Here is a 16,821-nt window from a genome sequence, read left to right as displayed (position 1 = left end):
ACTAAACAGTTTCTTCTCAAGTGTATTCACAAACGAAAAGGAAATGCCACACGAGATGCAGAGGAATAAAATGAACCCATCACAAAATATCTCATACCCAACGCAGGAGGAGGTGCGGAAGTGACTAAAGAAGACTAAAATTGATAAATCGCCAGGCCCAGATGGATTACACCCAAGGATACTAAGGGAACTAAGTGATGAGATAGCTAGGCCGCTATATCTAATATTTCTAGACACTATCAAGACCGGTGTAGTACCATTGGATTGGCGCATTGCCAACGTGGTTCCAATTTACAAAAAAGGAAGCAAAAGTGAGCCTGGTAACTACAGGCCAGAAAGTCTCACTTCAGTAACGGGAAAAATTTTCGAGGGGATTCTGAGAGACGCCATCGATGAGTACCTCAAGGAGATTAAGAGAATAACTCCTCACCAGCATGGATTCATGAAGGGTCGCTCATGTCAGACAAATCTGATCAGTTTCTACGATGAAGTAAGCTCTAAGCTGGACCAGGGAGAATCTATTGATCTCGTATATCTGGACTTCTCTAAAGCCTTTGACACCGTGCCACATAATAGGCTAATATACAAAATGAGGCAGCTCGGAATGGGCGAAAACGTGTGTAAGTGGGTAAAAAATTGGCTCAATGACAGAAAGCAGAGGGTGGTAATAAATGGTTCGAACTCTGATTGGACCACAGTCGCTAGTGGGGTGCCACAGGGTTCAGTATTAGGCCCCACTCTGTTCAACATATTTATCAATGACCTGATAGAGGGGCTGCACAGCAAAATATCAATATTTGCAGATGACACAAAATTATACAATATAATTAATGCAATGGAGGACAATGTACGGCTACAAACGGACCTAGATAAGCTGGGGGCTTGGGCAGAAAAATGGCAAATGAAGTTCAATGTTGAAAAATGTAAGACTATGCACATAGGCAAGAGAAACGGATCTCACCAATATTCAATTAATGGGGTACCACTAGGGAAAAGTGATATGGAAAAGGATCTGGGGGTATTAGTGGATAGTAGACTAAACTGGAGTAACCAATGCCAGTCAGCTGCTGCAAAGGCAAATAAAGTCTTGGGGTGCATTAAAAGAAGTATAGGGGCGAAGGATGAGAACATTATCCTTCCATTATATAAGGCACTAGTCAGGCCTCACATGGAATACTGTGTACAGCTCTGGTCAGCGGTGCTCAGGAAAGATGTTACAGTGCTTGAAGGGGTTCAAAGAAGAGCGACTAAACTAATACATGGAATGACGGGACTGGAATACCCAAAGAGGCTATCCAAATTGGGACTATTTACTCTAGAAAAAAAGACGGCTAAGGGGTGATCAAATAACTATGTATAAATACATGAGGGGACAATACAAGGATCTTTCCCAAGATCTGTTTACACCCAGGACTGCGATGGTAACAAGAGGACATCCGCTACGATTAGAGGAAAGTAGGTTTCATCACCAACATAGAAGGGGATTCTTTACTGTAAGTGCAGTTAGACTGTGGAACTCTCTGCCGGAGGATGTGGTGATGGCAAAATCCTTAGAGGAGTTTAAAAGGGGACTTGATGTCTTTCTGGAGAGGAAGGATATTATAGGCTATAAATCTTAGGTTAATTGTTAATCAGGGTATACAGGCAGGTAGGAACTATTAGGGGTTGATCCAGGGAACAAGTCTGATTGCCATTAGGGAGTCGGGAAGGAATTTTTTCCCCAAAAGGGCTATTTGGCTTCTGCCCTTGGGGTTTTTTGCCTTCCTCTGGATCAACACAGGAGGATATACAGGCTGGACTAGATGGACAATTGTCTTCATTCAGCCCTACATACTATGTTACTATGTTACTGACCCATAGAATAAAGTCATCATGTCGTTTTTGTTGCAGTTTGTGCACCGTAGAAACAAGATGCACTGAAAGATGGCGAAATGTCGGTTTTTTTTCATTTTACTCCACTTAGGATTTTGTAAAAGTTTTTCAGTACATTATATGGTACATTAAATAGCACCATTGAAAAAAAACTCATCCCGCAAACAAGCCCTCATACAGCGACGTCGATTGATAAATAAAGGAATTATGATTTTTTTAAGGGGGGGGGACGAAAATGGAAAAAAAAAAGGGGTTCCTTCATGAAGGGGTTAGAAAAAAGTTAAAAATACAAGTACTACAGCAAAAAAATCAAGACAATCTATACAAGTTTGGTTTCATAAAGGACACGGATTACTTACCGGTAGTCCCTTTTCCAGGAGTCATCACGACGGCCCCATTACATATGGAGGTTGCCCTCTGACCCAGGTAGGGACAGGAAGAGTTTAAAAGCACCTCCCTTTCCACCCATGCTTCAGTGACTTATAAATCATTACGGTGGACAATGTTTACTAAACCAAATTTTACCTTTATTCGGTCATATTTACATTTGAAGAACATAAATTATTCTTAAAGGGGAGGGAACTATGGGCCGTCGTGATGACTCCTGGAAAAGGGACTACCGGTAAGTAATCCGTGTCCTTCCAGAGCGTCATCCCGACGGCCCCATTACATATGGAGTATACCAAATTATACGTGGCCCTAGGGTGGGACTACTGCCTGAAGGACTTTACGTCCGTAACTCAGGTCTTTGTCCGACTGGACGTTAACCCTGTAATGTCGGGTAAATGTATGTATACTCGACCAGGTCGCCGCCTTGCAGATCTGCTCGGCAGACGCCTGGCCTTTTTCTGCCCAAGAGGAGGAAAGAGAGCGAGTGGAGTGAGCTCTAATTTTTCCCGGAGGGTCGAGACCCCTGGCTTTATATGCCTCTTGGATGGCGGTCTTGATCCACCTCGCGATGGTGCTCTTAGTTGCCGTCTTTCCTTTTGCCGGCCCCTGAAATTGAATGAAGAGGTTATTATTTTTACGGAAAGAGCGGGTGGCCTCTAGGTACGCTAGAACAGCTCTCCTAACGTCTAGGTTATGAAATTCTCTCTCTTTCTCGTTACGGGGATTTTGACAGAAGGAGGGCAGAGTGATCGTCTGCTCCCTATGAAATTTTGACACTACCTTCGGAAGGAAGGCTGGGTCTAGTTTGAAGGTAATCCTGTCGTCTTGTATTACCATGTATGGTTCAATACATTGTAATGCTTGCAATTCCCCTATTCTCCGAGCCGATGTTATGGCAACTAAAAGGGTAACTTTTAGTGTGAGCAGCCTCAAGGAGAGTTGTGAGAGGGGTTCGAAGGGGGATTGGCAAAAGCTAGTTAAGACTATATTTAGGTCCCAGGTAGGAAAGGTTTCTCTAACAAAGGGTCGAAGCCGTTCTGCCCCTTTGAGAAACCTACGCACCCAGCGGTGTTCTGCCAAGGGAAAATCTAGATAGGACCCTAGTGCTGCTGTATGGACTTTAAGGGTTCTAGGACTAAGGCCTTTTTCTAGGCCTGCCTGCAAAAATTCCAGGATTACGGGAATGTCAATTCCTGGGATTTTCCCTGGCTCTATTTTACAGAACTCTGTGAATTTTTTCCATATCCTATCGTAGATGGCTATCGTGATAGGTTTACGGCTTTTTGTTAGGGTAGTAATTACATTATGGGAGAGTCCCTTCCCACGCAGTATCATGCTTTCAGCATCCATGCTGCTAGCTTCAATTTCTCGACCCCTGGGTATGTTAGTGGGCCCTGGAGGAGAAGATCTTCTACGGCTGGTAGTAGGAATGGACCCTGGATCGCCAAGGCTTTTAGCAGGGGATACCAGGGCCTTTTGTCCCACATAGGGGCAACTAGTATGACTGACGCCCGGCTGGTTTGGATTTTCCTGAGGGTGCGGGGGATCAGTGGGAAGGGAGGAAAGGCGTAGGCTAGGTCCATGTCCCAGCTTTGGGACAGGGCGTCTACCCCGCGTGGATTGTCTCTGGGGTTCAGCGAGTAAAAGTCCTGGCACTTTGAATTTCTCTTCGTGGCGAACAGGTCTATCTGCGGTTCTCCCCACTGGCAGATTAGTTGGTCGAAGACTCGCTGATTCAGTCCCCATTCTCCTGGATGGATGCTCTGTCTGCTCAGGAAGTCGGCAGCGACGTTTGTGGACCCTTTTAAGTGGATCGCTGAGAGGGACAGCACGTTGGATTCCGCCCAGCGGAGTATCTCTGTTGCCAGTCGTTGCAGGTGCGGGTGTCGCGTTCCCCCCTGGTGACGAACAAATGACAGAGCTGTCATATTATCGGTTAGGATTTTGACATGCCTTCCTTTTATAAGGGGTTCTGCCGCCTGAAGGGCTTCCCAGATTGCCCTTAGTTCTCTGAAATTGGATGAGCGTTTAGCTACTTGGGGGTCCCAAATCCCCTGTAGATTTTGGTCGGCTACTTGGGCTCCCCATCCCGTTTTGCTGGCATCTGTTGTGATGGGTACGGTAGATTCTTGTGACCAAGAGGTACCTTTGCTTAGGTTCCTCTGTGAGGTCCACCAGCGTAGGGACTCTTTGACTCGGACGGACAGGCTCACCTTCTTATCCAGGGATGTCTGCCGTTTGTCCCAGTTGGCAAGGATAAATCCTTGTAATTGCCGGGTATGGGCCTGTGCCCATGGGACTATCTGAATGCAAGCCGTCAGGATGCCCAGCACCTTCATTGTTTCTCTAATGGAAACCGCCGTAGCCTGACAGAAGGATTTTACTCTTTGGGTGAGGTCTTCCTTCCTAGATGATGGAAGCCGGGATTCCTGGATGTGGGAGTCTAGTAATACTCCCAGGTACACCTTTTGTGTACCAGGGTTCAAGTCGGACTTCTGCTTGTTAACTATCCACCCTAAACTGTTTAGGGTGGATAAGACCATGGATAGGTCTATACGCATGGTCTTCTCCGTCCTTGACACCAACAAAAAGTCATCCAGATACGGAAATATGCGGATCTGATTCCGCCTGAAGTAGGCTACCATCTCTATAACGATTTTCGTGAATACCCGAGGGGCGGTGGAGATTCCGAATGGAAGGGCCGTGAATTGGTAATGTTGGATCTTGTCTCCCTCCCGCAGAGCAAACCTCAGGTACTTGTGATGGGCTGCCGTTATTGGGACATGGTAATATGCATCTTTAAGATCTATGGTGCACATTACACTATCTCGATCTATTAGTGGGACGATGGATCTTACTGTTTCCATCTTGAATTTTTTGTACGAGATAAATTGATTTAGGGCTTTAAGATTAAATATAGTCCTAATGGAACCATTCGGTTTTTTTATTAGAAATAGGGGGGAATAGAATCCCTCACCCCTTTCATAATCGGGGACTTGTGTAATGACCCCTAGGTCCTTAAGTTCCTGAACGCCTTTTATGAGGTTCCCTTGTTCCTGTAGGGACCCCGGGGAGGTTATAAGGAATCTCCTAGGGGGTAGCGAGTGGAATTCAATTTGGTACCCTGCTTCGATTATTCGGAGTACCCAGGGGTTAGACGTTACCCCTTGCCACTGGCTTAGATAGCCCGCTAATCTACCCCCTGTTTGTTCAGGGGAGGGTTGGACTTCCTTACCCCGACCTCCCTTGGGGTACGACCATCTTCCAGTCTTCCCTTTCCCTTTAACTTCGGGAGGAGGCTGGCGCATCCTCTTCGGGAAGGATGGTTTCCTGAAAGGTTGTCTGTCAGGCAGGGTTTTACTCTTGTCGCCGACTTTTTCCAGGATTTTGTCCAGGACGGGCCCAAACATATATTCCCCTTGGAAGGGGATGGCGCAGAGCTTATTTTTGGATGTAATGTCTGCGGCCCAAGTCTTCAGCCATAGTGCCCTTCTCGCTGAGTTGCTGAGGACTCCGGTTTTTGCCCCGTATCTTACCGTCTCCGCTGATGCGTCAGCCAGGAAGGCGGTAGCCATTTTTAAGAGGGGGAGACAGCTGGCCAACTCCTCTCTGGGGGCCCGATCCTTTATGGAGGCTTCTAGCCTGTTTAGCCAGAGCGCCATGGATCTAGCCACTGAGGTTGAGGCTATGTTAGCCTCGATGGTGAGGGATGTTGCCTCCCAGGCTTTCTTCATTAATCCGTCGATTTTTTTATCCATCGGATCGGATAGCTGGGAGGTGTCCTCGAAGGGCAAGAGGGTCTTCTTGGCCACTTTTGCGATCTGGATGTCCACCTTGGGGGTTTCCCTGTACAGGCGGACGTCCTCGGTAGCGAATGCGAGCCGGTTTCGGATCTCTTTTGGAACAGTGATCCTTTTTTCCGGTTCCTGCCATTCATCTATGATCACTTGCTGCAGCGTCTGGTTGACTGGGAACATGATCTTTCTTCTAGATCGGAGGCCGCCAAACATCTCATCCTGGATTGTTCTCGGCGGGTTATCTTCCTCAATTTGCATTGTTTCCCTCACCGCCTTGATGAGGTGCGCAATGTCGTTTGATGAGAAGTAATATTTCTTCTCGTCTTCTATGGGAACCGGTGGGTCCTCTAATTCCCCTTCGGATAGGAGCTCCAGCGATTCACCGGAGATCGAACTCGCCGACTCGGTCTGTCTAGGTCTTTTAGGGACCCGTGACGGACCTGGCTGGGCCTGGGGAAGGGACGCCATGGAAGCCTGCAGCTCTTCCCTTATCATGCAGCGGATATCGGATTTGAATGCTGCTTTCTCCTCTGCGAGAATTTTCCCCGTGCATCTGTGAAGGCAGAGCAATTCACTGTTATAGCAGTGCAAGCGTTGGATTCAGGAGCATTACTTGCGGTAATACACTCACTCCTCGCATAGGGGTTTTTTATAGCTCTCCTCGAGCCTTTTGTTGCAGAGGACGCATTTTTTCGATTTTTTCCTCGGGTCCATTTTCTTTGGACCCTCCTTATCCATCTACCCATGAAAGTGGGGGAGAGGGGAGACAAGAAAGGGAACATATATGCATCCGCTGTACAAGTGACCACTTGCGCATGTTTTGGCGTATAGCCTACTTACAGTTGGTAGGGTGTCAATCTCTCCCTCACGTGCTGAGCTGTCGCGGGTAGACATACTCACATACACTTGTCTGGCAGTCAGCAGGAACCTCCATGGAGTTTAGCCTGCTTTTATGGGGAGGATTTTCAAATTTGGCGCCATTTCCGGGTTTTTGCCGGTAGCCACGCCCCCTACGTTGTGCGCGTGACGTCACCACGCCGGATGACGTCACCGCTATGCGCCCGAGGTCCAGGGAGGCCGCCGCTGCCGTTCCCCTGCCAGGAGGAACTATCCCATCACAGCAGCGGCGGCCCGAACATGCGATCCGCGCGAGGGAGACCAGCGCTACTGGGCGACTGACGGCTCCGTCGGCAGCGCAGGTCGGGGATGCAGGGACTCTTGAGTGTGCGGCCCCGACCTCTACCCCTCCAGGGGGGCCGCACAGCGTGCGGTAAGTATTTCTTTGCGGTAAGTCTTCTTGCCTCCGCAGCTTCCTATCTCCTGCAGCTCTGGAGCTGCTCCTCTGTCCCACCGTAGGGACAGGAAGACACTGAAGCATGGGTGGAAAGGGAGGTGCTTTTAAACTCTTCCTGTCCCTACCTGGGTCAGAGGGCAACCTCCATATGTAATGGGGCCGTCGGGATGACGCTCTGGAAATAAAGTTATCATGTCATTGTTGTTGCAGTTTGTGCGCCGTAGAAACAAGACGCACTGAAAGATGGCGGAATGTCGTTTTTTTATTTTTCTCCACTAAGAATTTTTTTAACGTTTTTTTTTAGTCCATTATATGGTACTTTAAATAGCACCATTGAAAAATACAACTCGTCCCGCAAAAAACAAGCCCTCATGCAAACGACATGGCAGGGTATTAGACAGGCTATGACACTCCAACAGAGTCTGAGCATCATAGCTAGCTGGAAGACCCGGAGGCTATATTCAAGCCTCCGGGTGGCACAAAGACCCATCAGGGCCCCTTGATCACATTGTGGGGGGTCCGATGGTGACAGCCCCTTACATACTGCAGTTGCATAGACCGCTGCATGTAAAGTGTTAAGCAGCAGAGATCGGAGGTTTTCTCTGTTCTCTCTTGTAAGAGCTGGTGCCTGGCTATCCCCTGACAGCCAAACACCAGCTCCCCCTGCCACGGAGACCATCGGCTGGCTTCTGACAAGCCGATGGTCTCCTTGGTAACCTGTAAACAAAGCAGTGCAGAAGTTGCTGGCAGATCAGTTCTATCTTCCTGCTTCTTTTTTTAAAGTCCTGCACTATTCTGTGTGGGTCTGTGCAGGCAGAGCACACTGCCACAGCTTATGGCATTGTCCTCTGCAGGTCCCATAGTGAAAAATAGCCCAGAAATCTTCTGAGCTATATCACTATGGGCAGCGGAGCAAGTTACAGAAAATTTCCGGGCGTGCCACTGAAGGGGTTAAATGTCAGTGGTCAGACCACGCATGGAATATTGTGCACAGTTTTGTGCACTGGTACTCACAAAGGACATATCAGAGCTTGGGAGTGACTCAAGGCGCAACGACTCCAAAAAATGGTGATAGTAAGATATAATGATATTATATAAGGAGTAAAACCAGCAGAATAATACTGAAGAGGTTTTTCCTCAAAACAAGTAATTGCTGGGGCAAGACATGCTACAGCGCACAGAAACGTTTAAGTTTAAAAGTATTGATAAAATGAAATAGAAGCAGAAAGTGGGAGCCGAAGAAAAGTAGGAAAAAACAATCTAATCAAGAGTCATAATAGCAAAACTAATCATACAATCACAAATAAAAATCAGATCAGCAATAGTAGTAATGTTAACAATAGTCATTAAAGTACATGGTTACTCATCTGATGGAACAAACAATGTCTCCGTGTAGAAGTAAAAAGGATGTCAGTCACTTCGACGTCAATATCTCATGGGGTCAATAAGTGAAAAGGCCTAACAGAACAATTCAAAAAGCAATCAATAGAATCGCTGTCATAAAATGTGATGATCTGGTTTAACCCCTTAGTGACTGCGTAATAGTCTTTACATCCTGCAGGAAAAAAAAAAACTGTACAAGTTTAGTATCATAGCAATCGTACTGACTTCTCTCCACTTAGACGTTTTTTAGTACATTATATGGTACATTAAATAGCACCATTGAAAAATACAACTCGTCCTGCAAAAAAAGCCCTCAGACAGCGACGTCGATGGATAAATAAAGGAGTTATGATTTTTTTTTTTAAAGGGGGGGGGGGGGGACGAAAATGGAAAAAAAGCAAAAAAATTGTGTGGTCACTAAGGGGTTAATAATGGTGATGTAGCATGCAAGTCATAACCCTGGGATATAAAATATTTCTGAATCTTTTGACTATGTCAAAACTCCTAATGAATACCATAAATAAGTACTGGAAAGTATTTATAATGGGGGTATAGGGGGGCCATGAGTATTTAGGTTGCCATGTCAGCACGGCCTAGAGAAAGTAGAAATAGGATTGGAGGGTGAAAATAGAGTAACGCAAAAGTAGTAATAGACATAGGTATGGGTCTCTACAAAGACCGTTAGTGAAAAGAGAGGCACTCACCAGTAGGGAAGCTATAGGGAGAGGACCAGGCTGCAGGTGAGGATCCTGGTGTCTGAGGTGCAGGTATGAGAGGTACCTGCTCTTCGAGTCCTTAAATATCAGATTAGGGGGAGTGGAGGGGTGGGGCATCTGAGTGACAGCATTTCCCTCCAATGATGGAACAGAAGGGAAGTAAGGGTGTGGGGGGGAGGAAACGGTCAGGCTATTAGTGTGAGGAAAACCAAGTTTGGGGTAACAGTCTCTGCAGCTTCTGTCATGTATGTAAATATATCAGGGGGAATGGAAATCGAAAGGATCTTAATAGGGGAAAGAATAAATGGGAAGGGGCGATAGTCTGGTACACACTGATGTGGGGGAAACGAGAAAAATAGGTTGATGAATCTATTAACCCCTTTAAGGACAGGGACTATTTTGGTGTTGAGGACGCAAAGATATTTGGGGGATTTTCATCTCCACATCTCAAAAGCCATAACTTCATTTTTCTGTCAACTTTGCTGTCTGAGGGCTTGTTTTTTTCGTGGCGAACTGTAGTTTTTGTAGGTGCCAGTTGTGGGTTCATAAAACTATACTGTAAAACTTTCACAGTGGTGACTTGAATTAAAAAATATAATTTTTATTTTGAACTTTTTAAAAATGCACATATAGGGGCACAACACATAAAACAACAAAAACAAAAAAAGTAAGTAAGGGGCGTGGTAAATACCATCCAACCACACCGTCACTAAAGATGGGCATCCAATTTTATAACTTCTGTATGGCTCATAATTAATGCACAATGTACATTACAAAGTGCATTATTATGGCCATACAGAAGTGTATAGACCCACTTGCTGCCTCGGGACATCTCCTTTAAAGGTCACATGAAAACAAGGGGTAGTTTGAATATACCCACAAGGGCAATATTTTTTTCAGTGGTTCTACACTATTTTACAAAGATTGTCCCAAAAGGGGGCCTAGGGAGACCCCATCGGCCAATCTACTGCCTCAACTGTGAATGCCCACTTTATCAACAACTCATTGATAAAAGGGGATAGAGGAGGGTGTCAGGAATCATTTTGCCAAGCATAGAGTGTATGGTCAAGTGAAAAGCAATGGAAAAACATTGTCCAGTCCGATGAATCTAAAATCCTGTAGTACCTCGCTGATGAGAGGGCCAGAAAATAGCATGTAGAACATGGTGGAGGTGGAGTAATGATGTGAAGGTTTCTTGGCACAACTTGGGTCATCATACCTGTGAATCAACGCCACAATCAGTTGATGGGGTTATGACGACTGAAGGAGGTCAAATACGCTACTGGATGGGTGTCTCCAATAAAAAAGCCACATATGAAAAGGGGTTTTCTACTTTAAAGGGGACTGTCACATTGAACGTGCTGTCCCCTCTGGAAGTAGAGTGTAATACACGTAACAGGCTAGTAAATCACTAGTCTGTTTATGTGATAGCTAAAGAAGCAGCAGATTGGTGAACGGGGTGTTCTCTATAGAGAAGCAGGGGGCTAGTGCTTCTCTCCTTTTCCTCACCTGGGGATATGTGTCCTGAATAAGCACAGGCACAAAAACCCTTGCGATACCGGCTTAGCGTCCCAATATGCATATTACATAGGACGAACCGGCTATCCAATCTCTGGACAGAGACGGATTGCTCCAATACTACTTTACTCACAGCATAATACTGCATCCCTATGGTATGTTTCTGTGAGTAGTAGCAGCTTGAACATTCCCGTATCAGTCCTGAACACCCCACGCCAGACATTCGCATTCAAGGCTGATTTGGGTCATTAGGATACGCTATCTCTGGCAAATCTCAAATTATTGCTTTTGTCAATAAGAGAAATTTGAGTATCGAACTTTCTACCCAGGCTAGACCCGATCCTTTGAGAAACCTGCTGCATGAACAGGCCCTCCAAAAATTAAGATATTCGTTTCTTTATCAATTGGTCTATTGGTGACCTCATGATATCATCTATACTGTCTCTACTCAATCCCGATTTATAATGCTCCTGATGATCCACGAGAATTGAAGTGGTGAAACGCGTCGAGCAATTAAATACGAGAATCAGCATACTTAAAAGGGAAATTCGAATACGCTTGGGTCAAGTATTTACACTACGACCCTTATCTATAGAGGCGAGGCCGTCCTATACTAACCGGGAGACTCTCTCTGGAGGTTGGCATCATACATATCTAGCAACCTCGGGAGATGATCCCTACGGCCAAGGCCAATTCCGACTATCCATTTAGGAATTGGTCAGGTACCTCTACCCTCCTTTGGGAAAAAAAAGGGGGGGGGGGGGGAAAGAATTGTGAAGAAACGAACGTTCAAATCACTAAAAATTGCATCCATCTACGGTGTGTGGGCTTTATAAATAAAAAAGACCAAAACAACTGGGGATTATCTTACAAACCCCAAGTACCAATATACCCCTGCCTCATACATTACCGGCTTTAAGCAGGACAAAAAAACTTCGTGGTCGCCGGTGACCAGATCACACAAACACCCACACACACAGCACAATTGGATGCCCATCTTTAGTGACGGTGTGGTTGGATGGTATTTACCACGCCCCTTACTTACTTTTTTTGTTTTTGTTGTTTTATGTGTTGTGCCCCTATATGTGCATTTTTAAAAAGTTCAAAATAAAAATTATATTTTTTAATTCAAGTCACCACTGTGAAAGGGCTACTCAAGTTAAATTTGGAGACTTTTTGCTCTGCCTACTCTGTGATATACTGTAAAACTTAATTTTTTTTATGATAGCAGGGAAAGAAAACAGATCATTTTTACTATTGTTTTTTGTGGGGGGGGGGGTTTACAGCATTACTCATGCAGCATAAATGACAATACATTATTTCTGCGGGTCGTTACGAATACAACGAGATTAAAATCTTTTTTTCAGGTTTTTCCACTTTTCTGCAATAAAAACCCCTCTTTGGAAATTTGTTTATAAAATCGCTGCATTCAAAGTCCGATAACTTTATTTTTCCATGGACAGAGCTCTGTGAGGGCTTCTGTTTTGTTTAACAAGCTGTCATTTTTATTGATACCATTTTGTGGTACATACGGCTATTTTGATCACATTGCTTTTTTGGGGAGACCAAGTGCTAAAAATTAGCATTTTGCCACTGGCGTAACTATAGGGGATGCGGTTGCACCCGGGCCCAAGTGCCTTAGGGCAGTGGTTCCCAACCTTTTTGGCACCAGTGACCGGCTTCAAGCAAGACCATTTTTACAAGGCCGGCAGGGTTGGGCGGGGCTTTGGTTATATGGGGCGGGGTTATGAAGGGAGTTGGAGTTTAGTGCATTCTTATTTAATTATGACATTTAGAATGTCCTGGCAGTACACACATAGAGCAGTATATAATCTATCCCCCCCAGCACACACACAGGGCAGCATATAATTTATCTCCCCCCCCCAGTAATAGACAGCCCCCACCCCTCAGTAATAGACAGCCCCCACCTCTCAGTAGTTAGAAGCCCCTCCCCCTGTAATAAGTAGCCCCCCCAGTAATAAGCAGGTCCCCCCCGTAATAAGCAGGTCCCCCCCGTAATAGGCAGCCCACCCCCCAGTAATAGGCAGCCCCTCCCCCAGTAAAAGGCAGCCCCCCCCCAGTAATAGGCAGCCCCCCCCAGTAATAGGCAGCCCCCCCCAGTAATAGGCAGCCCCTCCCCCCAGTAATAAGTAGCGCCCCCCCTGTAATAAGTAGCCCCCTCCCCCCAGTAATAGGCAGCCCCCCCCCCCAGTAATAGGCAGCCCCCCCAGTAATAAGCAGCCCCCCCAGTAATAAGCAGCCCCTTCCCCTGTAATAAGTAGCCCCCCCAGTAATAACCAGCCCCCCCCCCAGTAATAGGCAGCCCCACCCCCAGTAATAGGCAGCCCACCCCCCAGTAATAGGCAACCCACCCCCCCAGTAATAGGCAGCCGCCCCCCCCCCAGTAATAGGCAGCCCTCCCCCCCCAGTAATAGGCAGCCCCTTCCCCCCAGTAATAGGCAGCCCCTTCCCCTGTAATAAGTAGCGCCCCCCCAGTAATAAGCAGCCCCTTCCCCTGTAATAAGTAGCCCCCACCCCCAGTAGTAAGCAGCCCCCCAACCCATATACTTACCGCCTTCCTGCTGTCAGCGTCGCTCTGTCTGCTTGCCGTGACGTCAGTGTGCAGCCCGGAACGCTTCCTCCCTGCGGAACTAATGAGCAGGGGACTCAGGGAGGAGGTTCCTAGCTGCACAGACGTCAGTGTGTGCGCCGGGATCAGCGCGATTACCAGCGGGGAGCTGCAGCGCCCCCGCTGGTATTCGCTTCAGTGGTCAGAGGCGTCGGCACGCCGCGGGCCACATAGCACAAGGCAGCGGGCTGGATTCGGCCCGCGGGCCTTGTGTTTAGATCAAAAGTTCCCGGCGGTGCCGCGGACCGGCGCTAAACACCCAACGGCCCAGCCCCGGTCCGCGGACCGGTGGTTGGGGACCCCTGCCTTAGGGGGCCCAGTACTATGAATAAAGCATTATAGTTGGGGGCCCTGTTACAGGTTTTGAATTGGGGCCCAGGAGCTTCAAGTTACACCTCTGCATTTTGCCATAGTTTTTTAGGTTTTTTTTTTTAACGCTTTTAGCTGTGCAGGATAATAAAGCATGTTCAACTTATTGAACCCGTCGTTATGGATACAACTATACGAAATATGTGGGATTTTAGTTTTAAAAATTTATTTTTACTAATGGGGAACAGCACAGGAAAAAAAAGGCTCAACCTTTTTACTTTTTTTTGTTTTGTTTCTGTCCCTGTGGGGGACTTGTGCAATAGCTGTTAAGATTGCTATGATAAAGCATTGCAGAACTTCGCTATAACAAGCGATAAGTCATTGCAGGAGAGATCATAGGCAGTGGTATACAGGACACATGTATCTGGTGTCCTGTTGCCATGGTAACCCGACTGCCCTCCGCTATTACATTGCGGAGGGTCTGATGATGTCAAAGGGAGCTCGCACTCTGAGAACCCTTTACATGCAGCAATCTACATAGATTGTAACAGGGAAGGGGTTAACAGCGTATTAGGCTGAACTGGATGGACAGGTGTCTTTTTTCAACCTTACATACTATATGACTTGTAAAGCTATTTTTTAGTGCGGATCAGTGGCACAGCACAAAAACAGCTGCAGGTGTGCTGCGGATACGGACAGCTTCCATTGACTTCAATAGAAGCTGTGGGCGTTGTCCGTACGGGAGAGCTGCAGGAAAATGGAGCATACTCCGATTTCTTCCTGCATGCCAGAAAAATAGATAAAATCACATCCGCATGCATCCGCTAATGCATCACTTTGGGCTTTTGGAGCTGTGGGAGACACAGATTTTATAATTAACACCGCACGTGTACATTGGGCCTTAAGGTCGTTCATGTTGTCACAGAACTCTGCAGCCCATTATCGGTCAGATATTTATCTGTGCTGTTGGAGTAAAAAATGTAGTGAATTCTGAATTTGTTTCAAGTCGTCTTTATTTTTCTCTTCTTCCTTCTAATCTTCGTTGCATCCCACGTCGGTTGTGTCTTATTGTCTAAAAAGCTCTTTATCATCATGTATGGCAAGTAGCAAATACTGTTAGTTTTATGAGCTATAAAATAAATGTGATATTAATGGCGGACAAACCCCTCTAATATCAGTGTGACCCGTTACTGGACTTCCCTAATTTATAACCAGCTACCAACAAAGCTGCAACTCCAGAAAGTCAATAGCAGCAAAGTGCAAATCAATATTTCCTACAGTAAATGAAACAACCGAATACAAAATGGTTATTCACAATTAGAAATGATATATGAATCACCCATTTATTACGCAGTTACACCGTAGTTGGGTGATTGTGATTAATGATATCCAAAGCTACCGACTCAGCAGCCAATCTGGACTAGCCATTCCTCTCAAACACCAGAAGACAGAACTCTCAGGAAAACTATGTTGTTCATCATGTAGATTATATACAATCATTGGGAGAGGCAATAAATGGATACTGTAAGGTGGAACAGGTCATGAATGAGTTCTCCGTGACCGGAGTGAGGAGGGCCCATGGATGAGGAGAGGGGAGGTATAGATGAAGTATCATCATTTGGGAAGCGTTTTCTAGATAATCTCAATTTTACATTGTAAATTGAATGAAACGATTTGTATATCCATTACTATATTCTATTTAACCCCTCAAGGACTAGGGTGTTTAAATCCTATAAAGGACTTTTTTTTTGGGGGGGGGGGGTACCCATGTGGGGGTTTTACAGCTTTATTTTTTTTTTCCTTCAGCTAGCAAAATTATTTTTGCCTTGTGTGAGATATAGGGATATTTAATAGGTTTTTTCCTTTAGTATATTGAGGGTAAAAAGCTAGAAAAAAATATTTCTTTAAAGTTTAGTTGTTTTTTAAAATTTGTATATTTATGCTAAAATAAACTACAGGATTTCTCTTTTTGTTCTGGATATATAATTTGTAGTCTCAGATAATAGGGTTCACATGGTGCCAGTTTAGGTTTGCATCAGCCGTGGTATATATATATTTTAACATCTACATCCTACATGATGTCATAAGACCTCCAGGAGGGTCGTTCGCATTCATTTTTTTAAATTTCACTTTTCCACTAACTGGGGCATCCCCCTGTATGGGCAGTAGTCACTAATAGAGCTGATGTGTGTTTGTTAAGATCCTGCATTGAATATTACAAGTGACACTTTTGCTTTCTCTATTCACTACATAGGGCTCATTGAGAGCTATATAGCCTGCAAGAGAAGGCAGAAATGGTTTAAAAAAAGTGCTATTCCTCCAAGTCCTCAACTGTCACTGACAGCCAAGGATCTGACCTGTTACATTGCAGGACAAGAAGCCTTAATCCTGCACCATATTTTTATTATTGGACAGGATTAAAGCCCAGGACCAAGTGTCTTAAATTTGTGGTGCTTGGTCCTTAATGGGTTAATATTGTATACTATAATATCTGATGACAGTGTATGAGAATTATGACTAAGAAATAGAACAGTTAGATGAGTTGATTTCACTTTAGCAACATGAAGTTTCAGTGACGTCCATGTTGGGTATAACCACACACAAACTGAGCATCAGAATATCAGACCATCTACAATATATAGCAAAAGGCCAAACTGGTAGCTCAAATCTGGCCAATCATTTCATCAATTCCCACTCATGCAGTACTGCTAGTTTCACATGTTTTGGTATAGAGAAAGTAACCAACAACAGGCGCGGCAAAGCAACGTTCAATGATAAACTGATTAGAGAGTCCTTTTGGATCCACAAACTAGGGACTAGATCCCCTCAGGGGTTAAATTACAAGTCAGACCTGCACTGCATATACAGGAATCAAACATGACCAAAGAGAAGAAAGTACATTTGAACTAGACC

General features: G+C 45.5%; 1 protein-coding gene across 1 annotated transcript; it reads right to left on the bottom strand.

The window, feature by feature from the left end:
- Positions 1 to 2,377: 2,377 nt before the first annotated feature.
- Positions 2,378 to 7,523, bottom strand: LOC136578956 (uncharacterized). The gene is made up of 2 exons (XM_066579181.1): positions 5,498 to 7,523; positions 2,378 to 4,160 (listed from the first exon to the last, which is right to left on the bottom strand). Exons 1-2 carry the CDS (start codon positions 6,552 to 6,554, stop codon positions 2,572 to 2,574), a joined length of 2,646 nt encoding a protein of 881 aa, XP_066435278.1. The 5' UTR covers positions 6,555 to 7,523; the 3' UTR covers positions 2,378 to 2,571.
- Positions 7,524 to 16,821: the final 9,298 nt, after the last annotated feature.

The sequence above is a fragment of the Eleutherodactylus coqui genome, chromosome 9 (genome assembly GCF_035609145.1).
Source record: "Eleutherodactylus coqui strain aEleCoq1 chromosome 9, aEleCoq1.hap1, whole genome shotgun sequence".
Taxonomy (NCBI): Eukaryota; Metazoa; Chordata; class Amphibia; order Anura; family Eleutherodactylidae; genus Eleutherodactylus; species Eleutherodactylus coqui.
The sequence above is the reverse complement of the archived record's forward strand: the minus strand, read 5'-3'. Positions and strand labels throughout refer to the sequence as shown.